General features: G+C 37.0%; 1 protein-coding gene and 1 long non-coding RNA gene across 2 annotated transcripts; one reads left to right on the plus strand and one right to left on the minus strand.

The window, feature by feature from the left end:
* Positions 1-555: 555 nt before the first annotated feature.
* LOC145134718 (uncharacterized) lies at positions 556-1,940 on the minus strand. Its single transcript, XR_013719292.1, has 2 exons — positions 1,592-1,940; positions 556-919 (listed from the first exon to the last, which is right to left on the minus strand). It is a non-coding gene; the product is annotated as an uncharacterized LOC145134718 (long non-coding RNA).
* Positions 1,941-3,770: 1,830 nt separating this feature from the next.
* LOC145131824 (uncharacterized) lies at positions 3,771-4,958 on the plus strand. The gene is made up of 2 exons (XM_079066470.1): positions 3,771-3,947; positions 4,056-4,958. Exons 1-2 carry the CDS (start codon positions 3,771-3,773, stop codon positions 4,956-4,958), a joined length of 1,080 nt encoding a protein of 359 aa, XP_078922596.1.
* Positions 4,959-19,849: the final 14,891 nt, after the last annotated feature.

Below are 19,849 nucleotides of genomic sequence, written 5' to 3' on the forward strand. Positions count from 1 at the left end.
TATTAGAAACATTATATTTTTATAACATCGTTCCGTTTTTTCGTGGTTTCTTTTTGAAACGTCAAGACTAGAAAAATTTAGAATGTGTGGATGCAAAATCCAAATTTGTCTTAATTTGTATTGTGGTTTATGCTAGTTTCTAGCTAGCTTCCGTTTTTGATTTTGCGGTTCCAAAAAAAAAGACAATTCTATTTTTAGAAACACTAATATTACGTTATTTTCCTTCTTGAAAAAAAAAAAAAAAAAACAAAAACCAAACACTTTAACCAATATTAAGCTTTTGTGATCCCATATAATCGGCAGACTCGACTCAAACCAAATATACGTAACTGACATAGACTTAAATCAAACGTTTCAAATAAAACTATATTACTTCTAGATAAAAAAAAAAAGTCAAAGATAGCTAATAAAACTAAAGCTACCGTGCTTTTTACTTATCTAAAGGTTTGGCAGCCGTGAAACCTGATCATATTATACCCTCTAAAATGCATGGTTAAGGATTTCAGCTGTCTACTCAACAAAAGCATCCTGTATTAATTAATATAAGATAATAAGAATTATAATATCTGAACTTATATTATCCAAATAAAGCAAAAGTGATTGAGAATCAGATTCGATGAAAGTTTTATCCCTTGATCTTACCAAACAAACATGTGCAAAATCGTATATAAATATAAGTTCGAGGATAATCAACTAAAATGTAAACCATCAACAGAACATTTGTAGCTAAAACACCAAAGATGTCGAAGACCCACAGTGCAACCGCTCATCACCACCACCATCATGAATCATCAAAGAAGAAGCATAAAGAAACACCACACAAGTTACTAGACACGCCTCCATATTCTAACATCTACTTTATGGGAGATGGCTTCCTGAGACTCTCCCCCCGACCTCAAGCAAATGTTACAGTCACAAACTATTATGACAAGAAGAAGAAATATGGGTTCACACAAAATGAAGAGAATATAGACAAGAATGTGGATGCACAAGCTGCATATTTTATTGAATCAAGGCACAAAAATTTTTAACTTGGGAAAACAATTATTATTATGGAAGGTTAACTATAACTATGTCATATAAACATTTTTATTGTGTTTGATCGTGTATGTGCTGAGCAATCTCTGTTAAATAATGTGTTTTGGGAACATATATTTTTATTTTATGATATAAAAAAATAATCCACTTTCAAATTATTGTTTTTTAAAAAGTTGTATTTTGTTAAATTTTGTTATATTTTCATAAATCGATTGGGTTGGGTTTGGTCAAAAGGTAAGAATGGCCTAATAATGGATTTTGAGTTCTATGGTTCGTGTACAAGATAAACATGTTGATCACTGGTACAGGGTGCGTAGAATGACATGCAAATGATGAATTTGCATATATTGTTCAAGTTCATGTGATTCTTTTATAGTGATCAACCATTACGTACTGGATTATGTGGGCTCATAGTCACATAATTCGCTGGAAGTGCCACGTTTTTCGTACCAGATCGCTCGTACCAAAACGCGGTACGATCACGTTCCGGGTTCGTTCGGGATCGCGTTTTAGATTGTGAAATTGACGTTCCGAAAATGAAATTGCTTCGTACCTGATATTGATAGGATCACGAATTCTGTGATTCTGATACACGTTTTGGAATCGATAGGGAGCATCGAACCAGAATTTTGAAAGTCTTTTACTGTAACTGATACAAAAACGAACGGCCCTCCACTCTTGAAGCATTAAAAATCGACTTTATTTTTATGCTATTCGGTTTTTACTTTGAGTTTCTGCACTTGATTTGGGTCTTAGTAAAGGAGGAGGGAAGGAGAGAAGAGAGGAGAGATGAGAAGCGATCCGACATAAAATAGAAGATAGGAAAAAAAATAGCTTTTTCTTTCTTTGGTTGTAATTATACGCATGAATACAGAAAACAAGACTGTGCACTCAAAAGACTTTAAGTCTTAACACTCAACAGTCTGTAATTTATCCAAGTCTACACGCATGACTAGAGAAGGACATGGGCTTCTACAGTGAAAATACTGCACCCATTTTTTAGTATTTATTAAGTACTTATGTATTAACTGTTATGTATTAACCAACTTTTTATATATATATATATATATATATATATATATATATATATATATATATATATATATATATATATATGGTACATCGGAGCGTACCGGAGTGTAACGAAATGAGTCTACCCCCTTCGTACCGAATTTCAGGGATCTATCAAATTGCGTACCGCGAACTATGTGACTATGTGTGGGCTTGTATTCATGCAAGTCCGACCTAATAAGGAGAGCAAGTTGAGCAATAGCTCTAGGCCTCTTTATGGTTTAGGGCCCCAAAATTAATAATATCCTATATATAATTAGTCTTTAGAGACTTTCGAAAATTTTAATAGCCAGCTGGTTAGGAAGTATGTATGCGCAAAACTTAGTAAGAGATCCGTGTTTCGACACATTCAATAACCATTTTTTTTGTTATTTGTTATTTTATTACTTTCTTCGAATTTATTGAATTGGAATTTAAATGACAAAAACACCCCTTATATTTTTTTTAATTATTTACAAATCATCAAAGTTATAAAAATGCTCCTTTTGGTTATTTTGTTTTTGACACACCACACAAACACTCATTTCATTTAAATTTTTGATGTTTTTATAGTCAATTACCATGTATAGTTTTTTGTTTATATAAGAGATTTTCTATCTTGCATCGTCTTTTAATGTATACTAAATAATATATATGGATTTATTAACAAAAATCATGGTAACCTACTAGTTAGAAGACATGATATCTTCAATTTTAATTTTTATTTTATAGTTTTCACCAATATACAAAAAATTGTTTTTTCTCCAAACACATCTTTTTTGCTTTTTTTTAAACACCAACACAACGGTTTTTCAAAATGGTTCGGTTGTTCGATTGTTAGTTTTTTTTTTTTTGTTTTGTCATTGATTTTTTTTAACTAACATCCTTTAAACACACTCCAATCTCTCTCTCTCTCTCTCTCTATATATATATATATATATATATATATATATATATATATATATATATATATATATTGTTGGATTAGGTGTCTAAGCCAATAATTAAATTGGTATATACTGGAATTAAAAACTGAGTCCTTTTGGATTGTCCTCAAACCTAGTTACTGACAGAATAACTTTTTGGAAAAAGATGTTGATTTATTGGTTTATTATAAGATGTTGATTTATTGGTTTATATATATATATATATATATATATATATATATATATATATATATATATATATATATATATATATATATATATATATATTGTTGGTTTAAGTGTCTCAGACAATAAGTAAATTGGTATATACTTAAATTAAAAAGTAGAGTTCTTTTGGGTTGCCCCTCAAACCTAGTAATTAATAGAATGACTTTTTGGAAAAAAGATGTGATTTATTGGTTTATTATAATATTAATAAATAGCAATAAATAAATTAATAATATATTATGTGAATAAGATATAAATTAGAAATAATATAATTAATTAATAATTAATACGAATTTATATAGAATTAATGGGGAGGGGTCTGCTATAGCTACAGATCTCTTACATGCCATCACCGTAGTCGTTAATCTGTGGCTAGGGGGAAGATGTCCGTCATGTCTGGCAGAATTTGTAGCGTCTCCACCTCTTACTCCGCTCCTAAAACCTGACAATCAAATCTGTCCTATTGTTGTAGGCACTATATGGAGGCGTTTGGTCTTAAAGGTTGCTATGAAAGGAGTTGGTAAAGAAATGGCACACCTTAATGACTTTCAATTTGGAGTAGGTGTGTCGGGTGGCGCTGAAGCTGTACTTCATAGTGTCAATAGGATGTTGAGTGAATGTCATGATGATGGATCTCTTGCAATGCTTACTGTGGATTTCTCAAATGCCTTCAATTTAGTGGATAGATATGCCTTGCTTCATGAGGTCAGGATGAGGTGCCCTTCCATTTCCTTATGGGTTGAATTGTTATATGGACATGCAACAAGGTTGTATTTGGGAGATAAGCATATTTGGTCCACTATTGGGGTCTAGCAAGGCGACCCTTTGGGACCACTTCTTTTTGCTCTTGTACTACACCCACTTATACATCAAATCAGAGACAATTGCAAGCTTCTTCTTCATGCTTGGTACCTCGACGATGGGACCATCATTGGAGATTCAGAGGATGTGGCCAGAGTTTTTGACATCATTAGGGGGGCAGGTCCGGGATTGGGGCTTGAGCTGAATATCAAGAAAACTAAGCTATTTTGGCCTTCACGCAATGGTAGGAAGCTTCGTACATGTTTATTCCTTGCTGACATTGGGCGACTTTCAGTGGGGGTGAAGCTTCTTGGGGGAGCTGCTAGTAGAGATCCGGGTTTTATTAGTGGGTTATCCATTAAGAGGGCTGCCAAGATTGTTGATTTGATGTGCCTTCTACCACAGTTACATGACACCCAGAGTGAAATCATTTTTCTCCGATCTTGCATGGGCATCGCCAAACTTTTCTTTGGCCTGAGACTGTGCCAACCCGTTCACATGGAAGAGGTTGCTTTGTGTTTTGATAAAGGGTTACGGGGGTCGATTGAGGACATTGTGGTTTGCGGGGGTCCGTTCTTTGGGGACCTTCAATGGCGACTGCCTTCGTTACCAATTAGGCTCTGTGGTTTAGGGTTTTACTCAGCAGTAGAGGCTTCCTCCTATGATTTTGTGGGCTCACGAGCTCAATCATGGGTGTTACAAGACCACATCTTACGAAATAGCGGCATATGTGGTATGGATTCAGATTATTTTTGTGCTTTGGCATGTCTTCGTGATACGATTTCGGTCTTTGATTTCAGCGGTTTCATTAATAAGGACACCGCCCCTCCAAAATCCCAACATTCATTGGTGAGTGCCCTTTTTAGTAAAATTGTCCAAGACATGGAAGTTCACTTCGACATGACGATTAGGTAGAAAACAATTTTTGAGTGTCTAAGGGCCCCACATGCTCAGGATTTTCTTATGACTATTCCTATTGACGGTCTTAGCCAACATATGTCGCCAGTGGAGTATCGTGTCATCCTCAAGTATCGCCTTATGATCCCTTTATTTCCGGCTGACGAGACTTGCCCTGTTTGTCGCAAGTCATGCTTGGACTCCTTTGGGGAGCATGCAGTTCGTTGTAAAGAGCTCCTGGGTTTCAAGCGCCGACACAATCTGGTTAGGGATGTTCTTTTTGACATATTTAGGCGCGCTGGGGTTTCTGCCAAGAAAGAGGCACCTGTGAATTTCTGACTGACCCATTGGAAGGAAGATCAACACTTAGACCAGCTGATGTTTTAGTTTTTGGATGGGTTGGAGGAAAACATGCATGTGTAGATCTAACAGGGGTTTCCCCTCTTGTGGGCTTGGGGAGTGGGGTTTTCATTGTGGGGAAAACGCTTTAAAAGCTGCATCAAGCAAAGTAGAAAAACATGAGAAAGCGTGCATGGAAAATCAACACATGTTTATACCCTTTGTATTTGATACTTTCGGTTTCCTTGCGCCAGAAGCTGTGGAGCTATTCAATAGAGTCCAATGGGTCATGCATAGTAATGCTATGACTCCAAGATCAATAGATGTTGTTTTTAAAAGAATTAGTTTTTCCATCCAAAAAGGGGTTGCGACACAGCTTGTTGCTCTTTTACCTGCTATGTCTATGTAAAACTTTCTTCTTTTGAAATTGGTAGAAAAAATATATTATTTAAAAAAAATAATTAAATTAATTAAAAGTGTAGGGACTAAAGGTGACAATGTTTAAAAGTTGAGCATTGAAGGATTCCAGAACCTTCCCACATGAGGGGGACGGTTTGGAGGTTCCTAGGGATTCTTGGAAGCCTTTGGGAGTAAGAAAATGAATAAGAGTTATCTAAGGAAACCTGTCTTATCCTAACCTCCTTACTTACATATATAAAGCCCTTATGGGTTCATAATTTCGGGCATCACTTCTAAGAGCCTTAGACCAGAAAATTACCTCCTCCATCCTCTCTCACTCAAGTCTTCTATTTCTAGGGTTTGGGTACAAACCATTAGAGGCACAAGATTTATGGTGTTTGCTTTTTGAAGCTTGTTAAAGAAGGAATTGTTGATTATTTACTATAATAATCAAAAGGTATATAAACCCTAAAACCCTTTATGAATTTCGAAAATAGTAGGCCATTCTTAGGGTTCTTGATGTTCAATTGTTTGTTGCAATCAATAGAGAAAACTTAGATCCAATAGGTTGCATGTGAACTTAGGGTTAAGTTTTTCCGCTACATATTTTTTGTAACCTGTAAAACCTATCAATGGTATCAGATCCATTGTTTTGAACTGATCTTGCACAATGTTGAATAGATCAAAATTTGGGTTTATAGAAATTAAACCCTAAGGGAGGCATATTTCGAAAATTGCTAGCGTTCTTGAAACCCTAGCCTCCACCCTTAGGATTTCGAAATTTGCTAGGGTTCTTGAAACCCTAGCCTCCTTAGCCTTTTTTTTTCGAAAACTAGGGAGCCCTCTTTAGGATTTATCTAGTTTCCTTAATTGTTATTTTAAAACCCTTCAAATTTGAATAATTAAAACTTGATAAACCCAAACCCTATTTTCGAAAATTAGGGGATTTTTTATTGGATTAAATTTGAATTATTTTAATAATTGGTTAATAGTAAATAATTATTTAATCCATAAATGATTTAATTATTTTAATTAATTGTTTAATTAAAAGATAAAGATAAATCATAAATGGTTAATATTAATTAATTGAAAAGATTAATTTAAATAATTAATATTTGAACCTCATATTTTGAAAACTTTTAAAATATATCTTATATATATTATTAAAAGTTAACTACTATATGTATAAGAAAAGTCAGTAAAATCAGTAGTAGGCCTAATTCACAAAACCATGCTATAAAGAGGGTATAAGGAAGCGACCTATAAAATCGTCGTTGAATGAGTGTCCACTCTCAGCCACCGCTCTCCTGCGTGGTGGAGGGTCATTAGCGAACGAGTTTGATATGACATAATTCATTAAAAGTATAATGATATAAAGTAACAAAACTACGTAAAAAAATCACACTCTAGTTACTTTAGGAAAAATGTAAAGAGTATGCTAATCCATGAAAACGCAAATCATACTTTAATATATATTTAGTGGAGCATGTGTGGTTAACCGAAACACTAATAGGGACTTTAAAGAGAAATGATGGACATCTCGAAAATTATCATTGTTAATGGAGTGCGTGTGGTTAACCAAAAGATTAATTGGAGATGATAAATGATATCGGGGGTGGAAGCATGTTTGCATGGTTATTCACATCTTGTTTGTGATCTTCGACATCCCAGTCACAAATAGAAGGGCATAATCTGAGATTAAACATGCCATTGATAACATTCAATGAATCTCAAAAGATCTAGGAGTTTCATAGGTTGAAATTGGTGAATTGTTTTTACCTACCTACATAAATTCGCAATAAGATTACGACATCCCTTTTCTTAGTTGTGAATACTTATCTTGGGTCCTAGCCTTGAACATTAATTATGGGTTAAAAATATTAAGGATTTATATCAACTAACTAAAACTACTTCTTTCATATATATATATATATATATATATATATATATATATATATATATATATGTCTACTTCAGGAGAAGCGTTTGCTACTCACTCATCCACCAACAACAACTTCATTCTACTATCGATCCTCTCTAAAGAGAAGCTATCTGGTCCAAAATACATGGACTGGATGCGAAATCTCAAAATAAATCTTTCATATGAGGGCAAAGGATACGTCCTCGTGAAAGCTCTTGTAAAAATCGATGAGTTAACTGCTACTCCAGAAGAGATTGCTGCCTACAAGAAACACTATGACGACGCAACAAGGGTCAAGAAAAGTATGAGTTCGTCAAAGTGTTAATGGCCTGCAAGTTAAAGGAGGGAGAGTTTGTCTGCAATCATGTGCAGAGAATGCAGAGCTATGTGAATCGTCTTGTATTGCTCAATATGAACTTTGACGAGGAGTTAGCTATTAATATAGTCCTTAACTCTTTGCCATCTTGTTATGAGCAGTTTATCTTGACGTATCATTTCAACAACACAGAGACCACATTGGCCCAAATCCATAACTTGTTGCAAAAAGATGAATCAGGGATGAAAAAGAATCAAATCCGTTCTGCTACAAATGCTCTCATCCTTTCCATTGGGTAAAACAGAGGAAATAAGAGGAAGGCTAAATCTTAATCGAACTGGAAGGACAAGGGCCAAGCTGGATCGTCAAGCAATGGGTCAAAGACCAAGTTCAGTTATGATATTCCTGTTGTTAGTGACCCCAAAGAGGCCACTTGCAAGACATCAAGAAGCTGCCCTAAATACTTGCAAGACATCAAGGATGGCAAGGTCAAGTCATCGTCTGCAGGTACATACACTATTCAAGTCAATAACTCACTACTTATTCGTTCTTGGGTCCTTGATACATGATGTGGATTTCACATTTGTTTTGATTTTCAGGGGCTAAGAGAAAGTGAGGAGGTGGAGCATGGAAGAATAAATCTGATCATGGGAAATAGGCGATCTTCTCTTGTTACCAATATTGAAACTTATGGTCTTATGCTTAGTAGTGATGTTAGAATAGATTTGATTAATTGTTTCTACTTGTAATAAATGACATGAAACATTATTTATTTTCATGCATTGTTTGGAAAAGGATTTCGATATTTTTTAATGATATGAATGGTTCGATTTTAGCTTATAAAAATGGTGTTTTTATGTTTGAAGCTTTACCTTGTAATGGTGTGTATGAAATTGTGATTTCTGTTGATAGCTTAGGCAATAGTGTATTAAATATTGATTCGTCTAATCGTGTAGACAAAGCATGCTTGTGGCATTGTCGTCTGGGACACATTAACGAGAAACGCATCGCCCAACTCCAAAAGGATGAAGTGTTGGAATTATTTGAATTAAGATCAGATGATGAATACAAGTCTTGTCTTTTGGGTAAGATGACAAAATCACCTTTCACTAGATCTTGTGAAAGAGGTGCAGGTTTGTTGGACCTCATACACACAGATATATGTGGTCCTTTCAGATCAACCGTAAGGGATGGAAATCGATTCTACATGACATTTACGAATGATTATAGTAGATATGGATATATCTACTTAATCAAACATAAATAAAAAAACTTTGAAAGGATCAAGGAGTTTAAACACGAGGTTGAGAATCAACTGGGCAGGAAGATAAAGATGCTTTGATCTGATAGAGGTGGAGAGTACCTTAGTATAGAGTTCATTGACTATCTAAAGGAATGTGGAATAGTTTCATAATTGACTCCTCCTTGGACACCACAACTTAATGGTGCGGCTGAGAGGAGAATCAAACCTTATTAGACATGGTTCATTCCATGATGAGTCGAGCTTCACTTCCTATTTGTTTCTGTGGGCATGCATCAGAGACAGCCAGTTATATTCTTAATCTTGTCCCTACTAAGAAGGTTGCCAAAACACCTCACGATATGTAGACAGGGAAAGTTCCCTTGCTAGGCCACATCAAGGTTTGGGTAGTGAAGTTTTTGTTAGACGAGAGACTCACGACAAGCTAGAACCTAGAAATAAGAGATGTATTTTTGTTGGTTACCCAAAAAAGTCTTTTGGATACTTGTTCTACATACCTAGTAAGAATTTGGTATTCGTAGCTCAAGGATGAGTTTTTTGTGAGAGAGAGAGAGCTCATATTCAAATAAGACAGTGGGAGTCCTATTGACCTGGAAGAAATTCCAGAATCATCCAATGAAGGAACCTTAGAAGACACTAGCTCTCAACCAGAGGATAAGACTCCTATTGAGCCTAATGATAGTTCATTATCTCTTTGCTGATCAGGTAGAGTTGGCATGCCACCAACGTTCTATAGTTTCCATATAACATCTGACGGTAACACATTTATCAGTAACGGTACATTGGTGAATTTGGATAGTCCATCTAACTACAAGGAAGAAATGACGAGCCCTGACGCTGCCAAATGAAAAAAGGCAATGGGCAGCGAGATTCATTCCATGTATGACAACCAAGTTTGAAATTTGGTTGATCATGTATTAGGTCGAAAGATAGTAGGTTACAAATGGATCTTCAAGAAGAAGACCGACATAGATGGGAAATTACACACGTTCAAAGCACGACTGGTTGGAAAGGGCTTTACTCAAACCTTTGGGGTTGACTATGATGAGACCTTTTCACCAGTGGATTAGATCAAGTCTATTATGATAATGCTTGCCATAACTGCTTTTCATGATTATGAAATATGCTAAATGGACGTCAAAACTACTTTCCTTAATGGGAAGTTGGCTGAGGATGTTTACATGAGTCAGCCAGAGGGTTTTGTGCATGAAAAGTTTCCTAATAAAGTGTTTAAGCTTGAGAAATCCATTTTATGGATTAAAACAAGCATCTCGCATCTCGCAGCTAGAATCTTTGTTTCCATGAGAAAGTGAAAGAGTTTGGTTTCTCTAGGAGTGATGATGAGTCCTGTGTGTATGTCAAAGATAGTGGGAGTATAGTAACTTTCCTAGTGTTGTATGTTAATGACATACTCCTTTTGAGAAACGACGTTCTGACCCTGCAAAAAGTGAAATCTTGGCTCGGGAAGTGTTTCGCCATGAAGGATCTAGGGGAAGCTTCCTATATTCTTGGGATAAAGATTCTGAGAGATAGAAAGAAAAAATACTTATTGGTGTTAGTCAAAGTACTTACTTGGATAAGGTACTAAAACGCTTTAGTATGGAAAATTCCAACAAAGGGGAACTACCTATTCAGAGTATTGCCAAGTTTAGTCGAGTCACATATGCTTTGGATGTAGGATCGATCATGTATGTTATGACATGTACACACCCTGATGTGTCTTATGCTTTGAGCATGGTTACCCGGTTTCAAGGCAATCCTGGTAGATCTCATTGGACTGCAATCAAGAACATACTTAAGTATCTGCAAAGGATGAAGGATATGATTTTAGTCCTTGGAGGCAGTGATACGTTAAGAGTAACTAGAAATAGTGACACCGGCTTTCAAACTAATTGAGAAAAATTTTGTTCTCAGTCGGGCTCGGTGTTTTTGTTAAATGGTGGAGCAGTGATGTGACATCCCCCAATTTCACGGCCAGAAAAGACCGATTTGTTTATGCTTTATTTGAAAATCAGAGTATCCTTTTAAAGAAATATATTCCGGAATTTGTTCCAAGAAAACATGATAAATACTTTATCAAAGCATTTCCGAAGAAATGTATTTTGTTTATATTAAAACATTTGGGATGTCGTCGTCAATAGAGAAACATAAGCATAAACAGAACTTACATTCATTTACACTAGTGATCTACATCTCTTTTAAATCTCTTAGTGTAAAGTAGCTTGGTATCGATACCTGCGATGCAAATATATTGAGAGGGTCAGGTTTGCAAACCTGGTGAGCACATAGGGTTTTCAACCCACAATAATATAATTATTATGTTTAATCATCAAACAATCAACCCAATTACCCATCCCCATTATCTTCTTTAATCTTAAGGATCTACCCTAAGAATCATCTATCATTCATTCCTAAGGATTGACCTAAGTAATAGGCACGGAGTCCATCGCTGTCCGAGGTTTATAAAACAAGCACTAAATCCATAGCTGCCAAGGTACTAAGTCCATAGCTACCAATGTTCATCTATACGGTACAAAATCCATAGCTACCAACGTACATATATAAGGAACTAAGTCCATAGTTGCCAGGGTTCTTAAATTACAACTTGTGAACACATAGTTCAAAACATATGGTAAACACACAGTTCAAAATTACTTAATGAACACCTAGTTCAAAAACACCTAGTGAACACTTAGTTCAAAAATACCTAATCCATACTTCCGGATCTAAAACTAACCTCTTTACCTGATCCATACTCCCGGATCTGGTATGTCTAATCCATACTTCCGGATCAATAATTGTGCCCATTTCATATTCTCAGACTAGGGACAATTAACTATGTCTTAATCCATACTCCCGGATTAATAACAAACAACTATGTCTATACTCTGCTAGATGACTAGATCATTTTAAACATCGAGACCTCTCATCAATTTTTATTTCATCACATATCATCTAATTCATCTACCTATGTTTTACCCAACATATTTGTATATATAAAATACATATACAGTTTAAATCAATTAAAACATCTATAAAATTGTTCATCCATCATAGATAGCAAGTATACAGATAATATGCACACATAGCACGTAATTTATATAAAATACTTCATATCTATGTGTAAGATGAAAATAATATGCACTTACCTTAGTAGCGTGAGTTGATAGAATCTAACTAGAAATGGTCAGCGGTTCGTAATCGTCGGGCTCGGGACGCGGAACGCCTTCAGCAAACGAGGGAGAGAGAAAAGAAATGGTGTAAGGAATGAAAGGGTTGAACTTGCTATTTATAGGGTGTTCTGGGGCCATTCACGTCGTGAACATGATAGGTTCACGTCGTGAACTTCCATGAGTCATCCCGTAGCCTTACCGCATGTTTTCTAGACTCGATTAGTGTCTTTGACTAGTTTCACGTTGTGAATCTCATGTTCACGTCGTGATTTGAGGCGGCTAGGGTTTTAGCCACGTGTCATGCTCTCAACAGTTGCATCTTCGGAAGGCCATAACTTTTGCATACGAGCTCCGTTTTTGACGTTCTTTATATCCACACGAAGGTGGAGACGTACTCTACAACTTTCATTTAGAACGCTAAGGCTAAAATGTACTCTATCATAAACTCATTTTTTACGATTCCCGATGCCGTGTCGGTTTTGTCGCGAAACTTCAACATGTCATAATTTCTTCGTTATAACTCGTATTTCGACGTTCTTTATATGTCAGAAACCTTGTGACATATAATAAAACGTAGTTAAGATTATTTATTCTAAATAACTCTCTATCGAAAAGTAATTTTTGACGCTTATCGTCTCTAAATTGACTAGCCCAAATCTGCGGGGGTTACAAGTGACTTGGAAAAGTTCCAAGCAATATACGATGAATAATTCTACTTGTGAACCAGAGTACATCGCATTAGTTGAAGCATCAAAGGAGGCGGCTTGGTTGAAGAACTTCATTGGAGCTCACGGAGTAGTCCCGACCATTCAGGAGCCATTGGACTTTACTATGATAATGAAGGCGCGGTTCCTTTAACCAAAGAACCCAATGATCATGGTGTTGGATATTGTGTCTAAGTCCATAAATATATCCAGTATGTACTTGACCCGGTTTGACATGGTCCATTTGGGTTGCATGGTATCATAACAATTGGATAGACAAAATGAGAAAAGGACACTTATGGTTTGTTAATATATTATAAGTTCTAATATATTAATATGAAATCATATTTTTAATTAGTATTGATCAAGAATTAATTTGGAATTAATTTTGTGATCAAAAGGGACTAATTAAATATATGGGGATTGATTTGTAAATCATTCATTCTTATATAATGGGCTTATGATCAATGGTTCATTGGATTGGGCTAAAACCCATAGGGTGCTCCATGGATGCTCCATGGAGGTTAAAACCCATGGATCATGGAGGAAATAAAAAGTCATGCACATTAGGGTTTGCATGGTGTAACCCTACATGTGGCACACTATATAAAGAACCTCATGGCAAGCAAAAATCGGCCACTAAGACAAGAAGGTGAGGGCTAGCCGAATTTGTGAACAAGTGTTCTTCTCTCAAGTTATTCCAAGAGTTGTGGTGTTGTGTAAAACATTTGAGGCATCACATTTGGGGTGCCAGGCTCATAAGGTCTTAAGGAATCCAAGCTACAAGAAAGGTATGTCATTCTACTAGTTTTTATATTACAAGTACCCCATGCCATGCTAGTTAGGATGAGAACCTTGGAAAAATCAAATTTGCATCTATATTAGAGAAAACATAGATCCAAGGTTTCTAGGGTTGCATGTACACCATAGGAGTGTTAGAATGCTCAAAACCCATCAGTGGTATCAGAGCGTAGGCTTGTTTTCATTATACTTGATGCAAATTTCTTAAAAATCGATTTTTCTGCTCACTGTTCAGTGAACTCGCCGAGTCCATGGGGGGACTCGACGAGTCCATGTGATAATTCATCCTACTCGTCGAGTAGGTTCTTGCACTCGGCGAGTAGGAGGCCCTGTGTGCAGAATTTCGAGTTTTGTTGTTGGAAATGGACTAGAATCATTATCCAAAACTGTTTTGGACTTATAAAATCTGTTTTTGATGTGGTAATGATTATGATAATCCATTTTCAAAAGTTATTATCAAAGTTTCAAGTTTTATATATGTTTATATGATTCTTGAAAGTTGTTGATATGAATGTTCATGCTTATGAGTTTTGATAGATCATAGGAATTATTTGCAAATTGTTTGATGATGTAATTCTTGATCTAAATGTTAATCATGGAGTCCATAATTTGTCCTCAAGTTATGGATTACCAAAAGTCATTTCTTTAAAAGAGTCATTAATGAACTCATAGGTTACATAAACTAAAGAGTCTTCATTTTTAATAGATCATTAAACTCATACGTTATGAAGTTGAAAAGTTTTGAAGAGTTTCAAAACTTGCCCTCAAGTTTTGGAACTTGTAAAGTCACTTTAGAAAACTTTAGTTCCAACCCCTAGAATTTTAAAAGTTAACATTCAACCCTTATACTTTATAGTGTTATAAGTTAATGATATATATATATATATATATATATATATATATATATATATATATATATATATATATATATATATATATATATGTATGTATAAGATCAAGTCAGTCTTACCGTTAGTAGGCCTCATTCACGAAGCCGGTCTATAAGGGGGTAGAAGGTTGTTGCCTATAAAATGGCAGCTTAATGGGTGTCCACTCTCACCCACCACTTCCTCGACTCGTGGAGGGTCGTTAGCCGAACGGGTAGGACAAATACTATATTTCTCATTAAAAGTATAATGATAAATATAAAGTAACTAAACATTTTATAAATTCCCAATCTTAGTTACTTTAGGAAAATGTGAAATTGGTGCTAACCCATGAAATTACACTTTGTCCCTTACCAAGTCGTTGGTGGAGCGTGTGTGGGTAACCGACACACTAACATGGACTAGTAATAGTGGCAAACAGTGACTTAATGTTTATCATAGATCGGTGGAGCGCGTGCGGGTAACGACACATTGATTAGGTGATATAGATTAAGGGTACCAAGTTAATTTGCATGGTTATTCACACCTTGTTTGTGATCCTCGACATCCCAGTCACAAACCTGAGAGGGCACAATCGAGATTTAAACATTCCATTGAATTGTTCAATGAATCTCAAAAGATCTAGGAGTTTCATTCCAATTAAAACCTAATACTTCTTAAGTTCTTCGTGGTGGAAATTGGTGAATCGTCATTCACCTACCTTCAAATATTTTATGGCTTGGATTACGACATCCCTCTTCTAAGTTATAAAATATTGTGTTGGGTCCTAGCCTTAATATTACATTTAGGTGTCTTATTAAGGACTCTTTATCTAATCTAAACTTGTCTTTCTTCTTTTTCAGATGTCTTCCAACAATGTTTTTGGCTCGAACCCTACCGGCTCCTTCTCTCTCATGAACCTTTGTGGGAGAGTCATCTTTGATGGGACTAATTTCAATGATTGGATTAGGAACATAAGAGAGATTCCACCAAGGTGGCATGCATCATGATGACCACAATGACAACCGAACTCCAAAAGTCCTATGAGGACTTTTACCCTTTTGAGATGCACCAGGACCTGATGGAAAAATACCATCAGAGTGCTCGTCAAGAGCGGTATGAAATAATCTCTTCCATGATAACAAACCGAATGAAGGATGGTGAACCCATCATGGGCCACATGCAGAAAATGCGAAGGTTTGTGGACCGTTTGCTGAAGTTAAATGTGAACTTCCCTAAGGAGCTGGCTATTGATATCATACTGCACTCCTTACCTCCCTGTTATGATCAGTTCCGCATGACCTATCATATGAACAAGGAGGAGGTCACACTTAGCAAACTTCAAGGGCTTTTAAAGACCGTTGAATCTGGTCTTAAAGGCATATAGGTTGTTACCACTCCTACTCCTACCGCCGCCCCTGTTCTGGCAATCGGGCATGGTAAAGGGAAAAAGAGGAAGACCCCTTCGAAGGGTACCAAGGGAAAGTCTCTTGAAGGCTCCTTATCGAGTGGAACCAAAGGTGGTTCTGCCACTCCCTCTTGCACCCCAAAGGATGCACAATGCTTCTACTATCAGGAAAAGGGGCACTGGAAGCGAAGCTGCCCCAAGTACTTGCAGGATCTTAAGGATGGGAAAGTGAAACCCACCCATGCAGGTATTTACACTATATTGTCTAACAACTCACCACATACTAATTCTTGGGTCCTTGATACAGGGTGTGGAATTCACATTTGTTCTGATTTGCAGGGCCTAAAAAGAAATGAGGATTTGGAGCATGGGAAGATAAACTTAATCATGACGAATAGGAAAGCATCACCTGTCACCAAGATTGGAGTTTATTCTTTATTGCTTAGTAGTGGGTTAATGTTAGATTTGAATAAATGTTGTTACTTGTCTGAAATGGCGAGAAATATTATTTCCTTTCATGGTTTGTACAAATAAGGATTTACTTTTTCATTTGATAATTAATGTGGTGGTATTAATGCTTTTCATAATGGTGTTTTTTTATTTTAAAGCATTACCTTGTGATGGTGTATATGAAACTGTGTCGATTGTAGACAACTTAGGAAATAATGTATTTCATATCGATTCTTCCACTAGTTTGGATAAAGCATCCTTGTGGCATTGTCGTCTTGGACATGTCAACAAGAAGTGCATAGGCCAACTCCAAAAGGCTGGACTCTTAGAGTCATTTGACTTAAAGTCAGATGATAGTTGTGAATCTTATTTACTTGGAAAAATAAAAAAGTCACCCTTCATTGGTACTTGTGCTAGGGGTGAAGGTTTGTTGGACCTCGTACACACAAATGTGTGTGGGCCCTTCAGAACCGCCACAAGGGATGCTAACCGCTTCTATGTGACTTTTACTGATGATTATAGTAGATATGGTTATGTCTAGTTAATCAAGCATAAGTCAAAAACCTTTGAGAAATTCAGAGAGTTTAAAGAGGAAGTGGAGAATCAGCTGGGCAGGAACATTAAGATGCTTCGATCCGATCGAGGATGAGAGTATCTTAGTACATAGTTCCTTGACTATCTTAAGGAATGTGGAATTGTTTCACAGTTGACACCTCCTAGGACACCACAGCTGAATGGTGTGACTGAGAGGCGCAATCGAACCTTGTTGGACATGGTTCGTTCCATGATGAGTCGAGCTTCGTTACCAATCTCATTATGGGGTTATGCCTTAGAGACTGTCGTCCATATCCTTAATGTAGTCCCTACACAGAAGGTTGCCAAAACGCTTCACGAGATGTGGACTTGGAAAGTTCCCAATTTAGACCACATCAAGGTTTGGGGTTGCGAGGCTTTCGTGAGACGTGAGACTTAGGACAAGCTCGAACCTCGTAGTAAGTGGTGTATTTTCATTGGCTACCCACATAAATCCTTTGGGTACCTCTTCTACAGACCCAGTGAGAATGTGGTCTTTGTGGCAAGAAGAAGAGTCTTTCGTGAGAGAGAATTCATAAGCCAAGGAAACAGTGGGAGGCAAATTGACCTTGAAGAAATTCAAGAGTCAAGCGGTGAAGGAACCTCTAACACTAGCAGTCAACCTGAGGAGGAAACTCCTGTTGAGCCGATAGATGAGTCTGTGCCTCTGAGGCGTTCCACAAGAGTGAGGAATCCACCTGAGCATTACTATGGTTTCCATATTACTACGGAAGGTGATGCATTTATCAGTGATAGCACAATGGTAAATTTGGATGATCCTAACAACTTCAAGGAAGCCATGGCAGGCCCAGAGTCAGCCAAATGGAAAGAGGCTATGGACAACGAGATTCAGTTCATGTATGACAATCAAGTTTGGAACTTGGTTGACAATGTACTGGGTCGTAAGATAGTCGGGTGCAAATGGATCTTCAAGAAGAAGACCGACATGGATGGGAAGGTACACACTTATAAGGCGTGACTGGTTGCGAAGGGCTTTACTCAAACTCCGGGAGTTGACTATGATGAGACCTTCTCACCAGTAGCGAAGATTAAGTCTATTAGGGTTATGCTAGTCATTGCTGCATTTCATGATTATGAAATATGGCAAATGGATGTCAAAACCGCTTTCCTTAATGGAAAGTTGGCTGAGGATGTTTACATGAGTCAGCCAAAGGGTTTTGTCGATGCAAAGTACCCTAATAATGTGTGTAAGCTTGAGAAATCTATCTATGGGCTAAAACAAGCATCTCGCAGATGGAATCTTTGTTTCGATGAGAAATTCAAAGAGTTTGGCTTTTCGAAGAGCGAAGACGAGTCCTGTGTGTATGTTAAGGCTAGTGGGAGTGTAGGTAGCTTTTTGGTATTGTATGTGGATGACATACTACTCATAGGAAATGACATCCCAACCTTGAAGGAGGTTAAGTCCTGGATTGGGAAGTGTTTCGCTATGAAGGACCTTGGAGAAGCTGCCTATATCCTAGGGATAAGGATATTATGAAACAGGAGTAAGAGACTAATTGAACTTAGTCAAAGTACTTACTTGGACAAGGTGTTGAATAGGTTCAGCATGCAGGATTCCAAGAAAGGGTATTTACCGATCCAAAGTAACGCCAAACTGAGTAAGACTCAGAGCCCGAGTACAGAGGCTGAGATAGCTGAAATGAGGCGAGTACCATATGCTCCCGATGTAGGCTCGATCATGTATTCTACGACTTGTACTCGTCCTGATGTGTCAGCAGATATCAGGGGAATCCTGGCAAGGCTCACTGGACTGCGGTAAAGAACATTCTCAAGTACATGCGGAGGACTAAGGACTGGGTTCTTACCCTCAGTGGGAGTGATGACTTAAGAGTATTAGGGTACAACGATGCTAGCTTTCAGACTGATAGGGATAATTTCTGCTCTCAGTCAGGCTGGGTATTTACCCTAAATGGAGGAGCAATTACTTGGAAAAGTTCCAATCAGTAGACAGTAGCTGATTCAACGTGCGAATCAGAGTACATAGCAGGAAGCGAAGCGGCGAAGGAGGCGATATGGCTGAATAACTTCATTGGAGACCTTGGAGTTGTACCAACTATAAAGGAGCCTATGGAGATTTTCTGTGATAGTGAAAGCGCAGTTGCCTTAGCCAAGGAACCAAGGGATTATGGCAGATCCAGACACATCGACAAAAAATACCACTTCATTAGACATCGAATAGAAGAAGGAATCCTCGTGGCAAAGAGGGTATCATCGGATGAGAACCCAGCAGATCCCCTCACGAAGGGACTGTGTAGGGTTAACCATTTGCAGCATGCGAGGCGCATCGGGTTGAAGGATGATATTAGTTTTACTGATTAGATAACTATTTCTGAAATTTGTAAAGTGTAATTGACATTTGATGATTAAATAAAAGTTGTTATTTATTTAGGAGTAAAGTGTTACTATCTTGTGTCAATCATTTACTATTGTTTCAATTTTGCATGTTTTGACTTCCAGATTAATTATGTTATGGTATATCATATTATTCAAACCATCCACAGTCAATCATACTTTGGAAGTAGGTATTGAGGCAAGACTGTCATGAATGGGTATGTAGTTTGTCTGGGACAAAGGGACTGCAGTGTTCATGAGTACTCCTGGAATGGGATTCGAGTATTGGATTCAACCCACACTCACTTATATCACTTCATGGAATTTATCTCGATTGATCGTGAGA

The sequence above is a fragment of the Lactuca virosa genome, chromosome 8, assembly GCF_052849685.1.
Source record: "Lactuca virosa cultivar CGN04683 chromosome 8, Lactuca_virosa_CGN04683_v6, whole genome shotgun sequence".
Taxonomy (NCBI): domain Eukaryota; kingdom Viridiplantae; phylum Streptophyta; class Magnoliopsida; order Asterales; family Asteraceae; genus Lactuca; species Lactuca virosa.

What these genes read in the sequence shown, in the direction of transcription:
- LOC145131824 (XM_079066470.1), top strand. Translation starts at nt 3,771, where the DNA reads ATGGCACACCTTAATGACTTTCAATTTGGAGTAGGTGTGTCGGGTGGC. An exon ending in GATATGCCTTGCTTCATGAG is followed by an intron (nt 3,948 to 4,055) that starts GTCAGGATGAGG and finishes ATTGGGGTCTAG; the next exon opens with CAAGGCGACCCTTTGGGACC.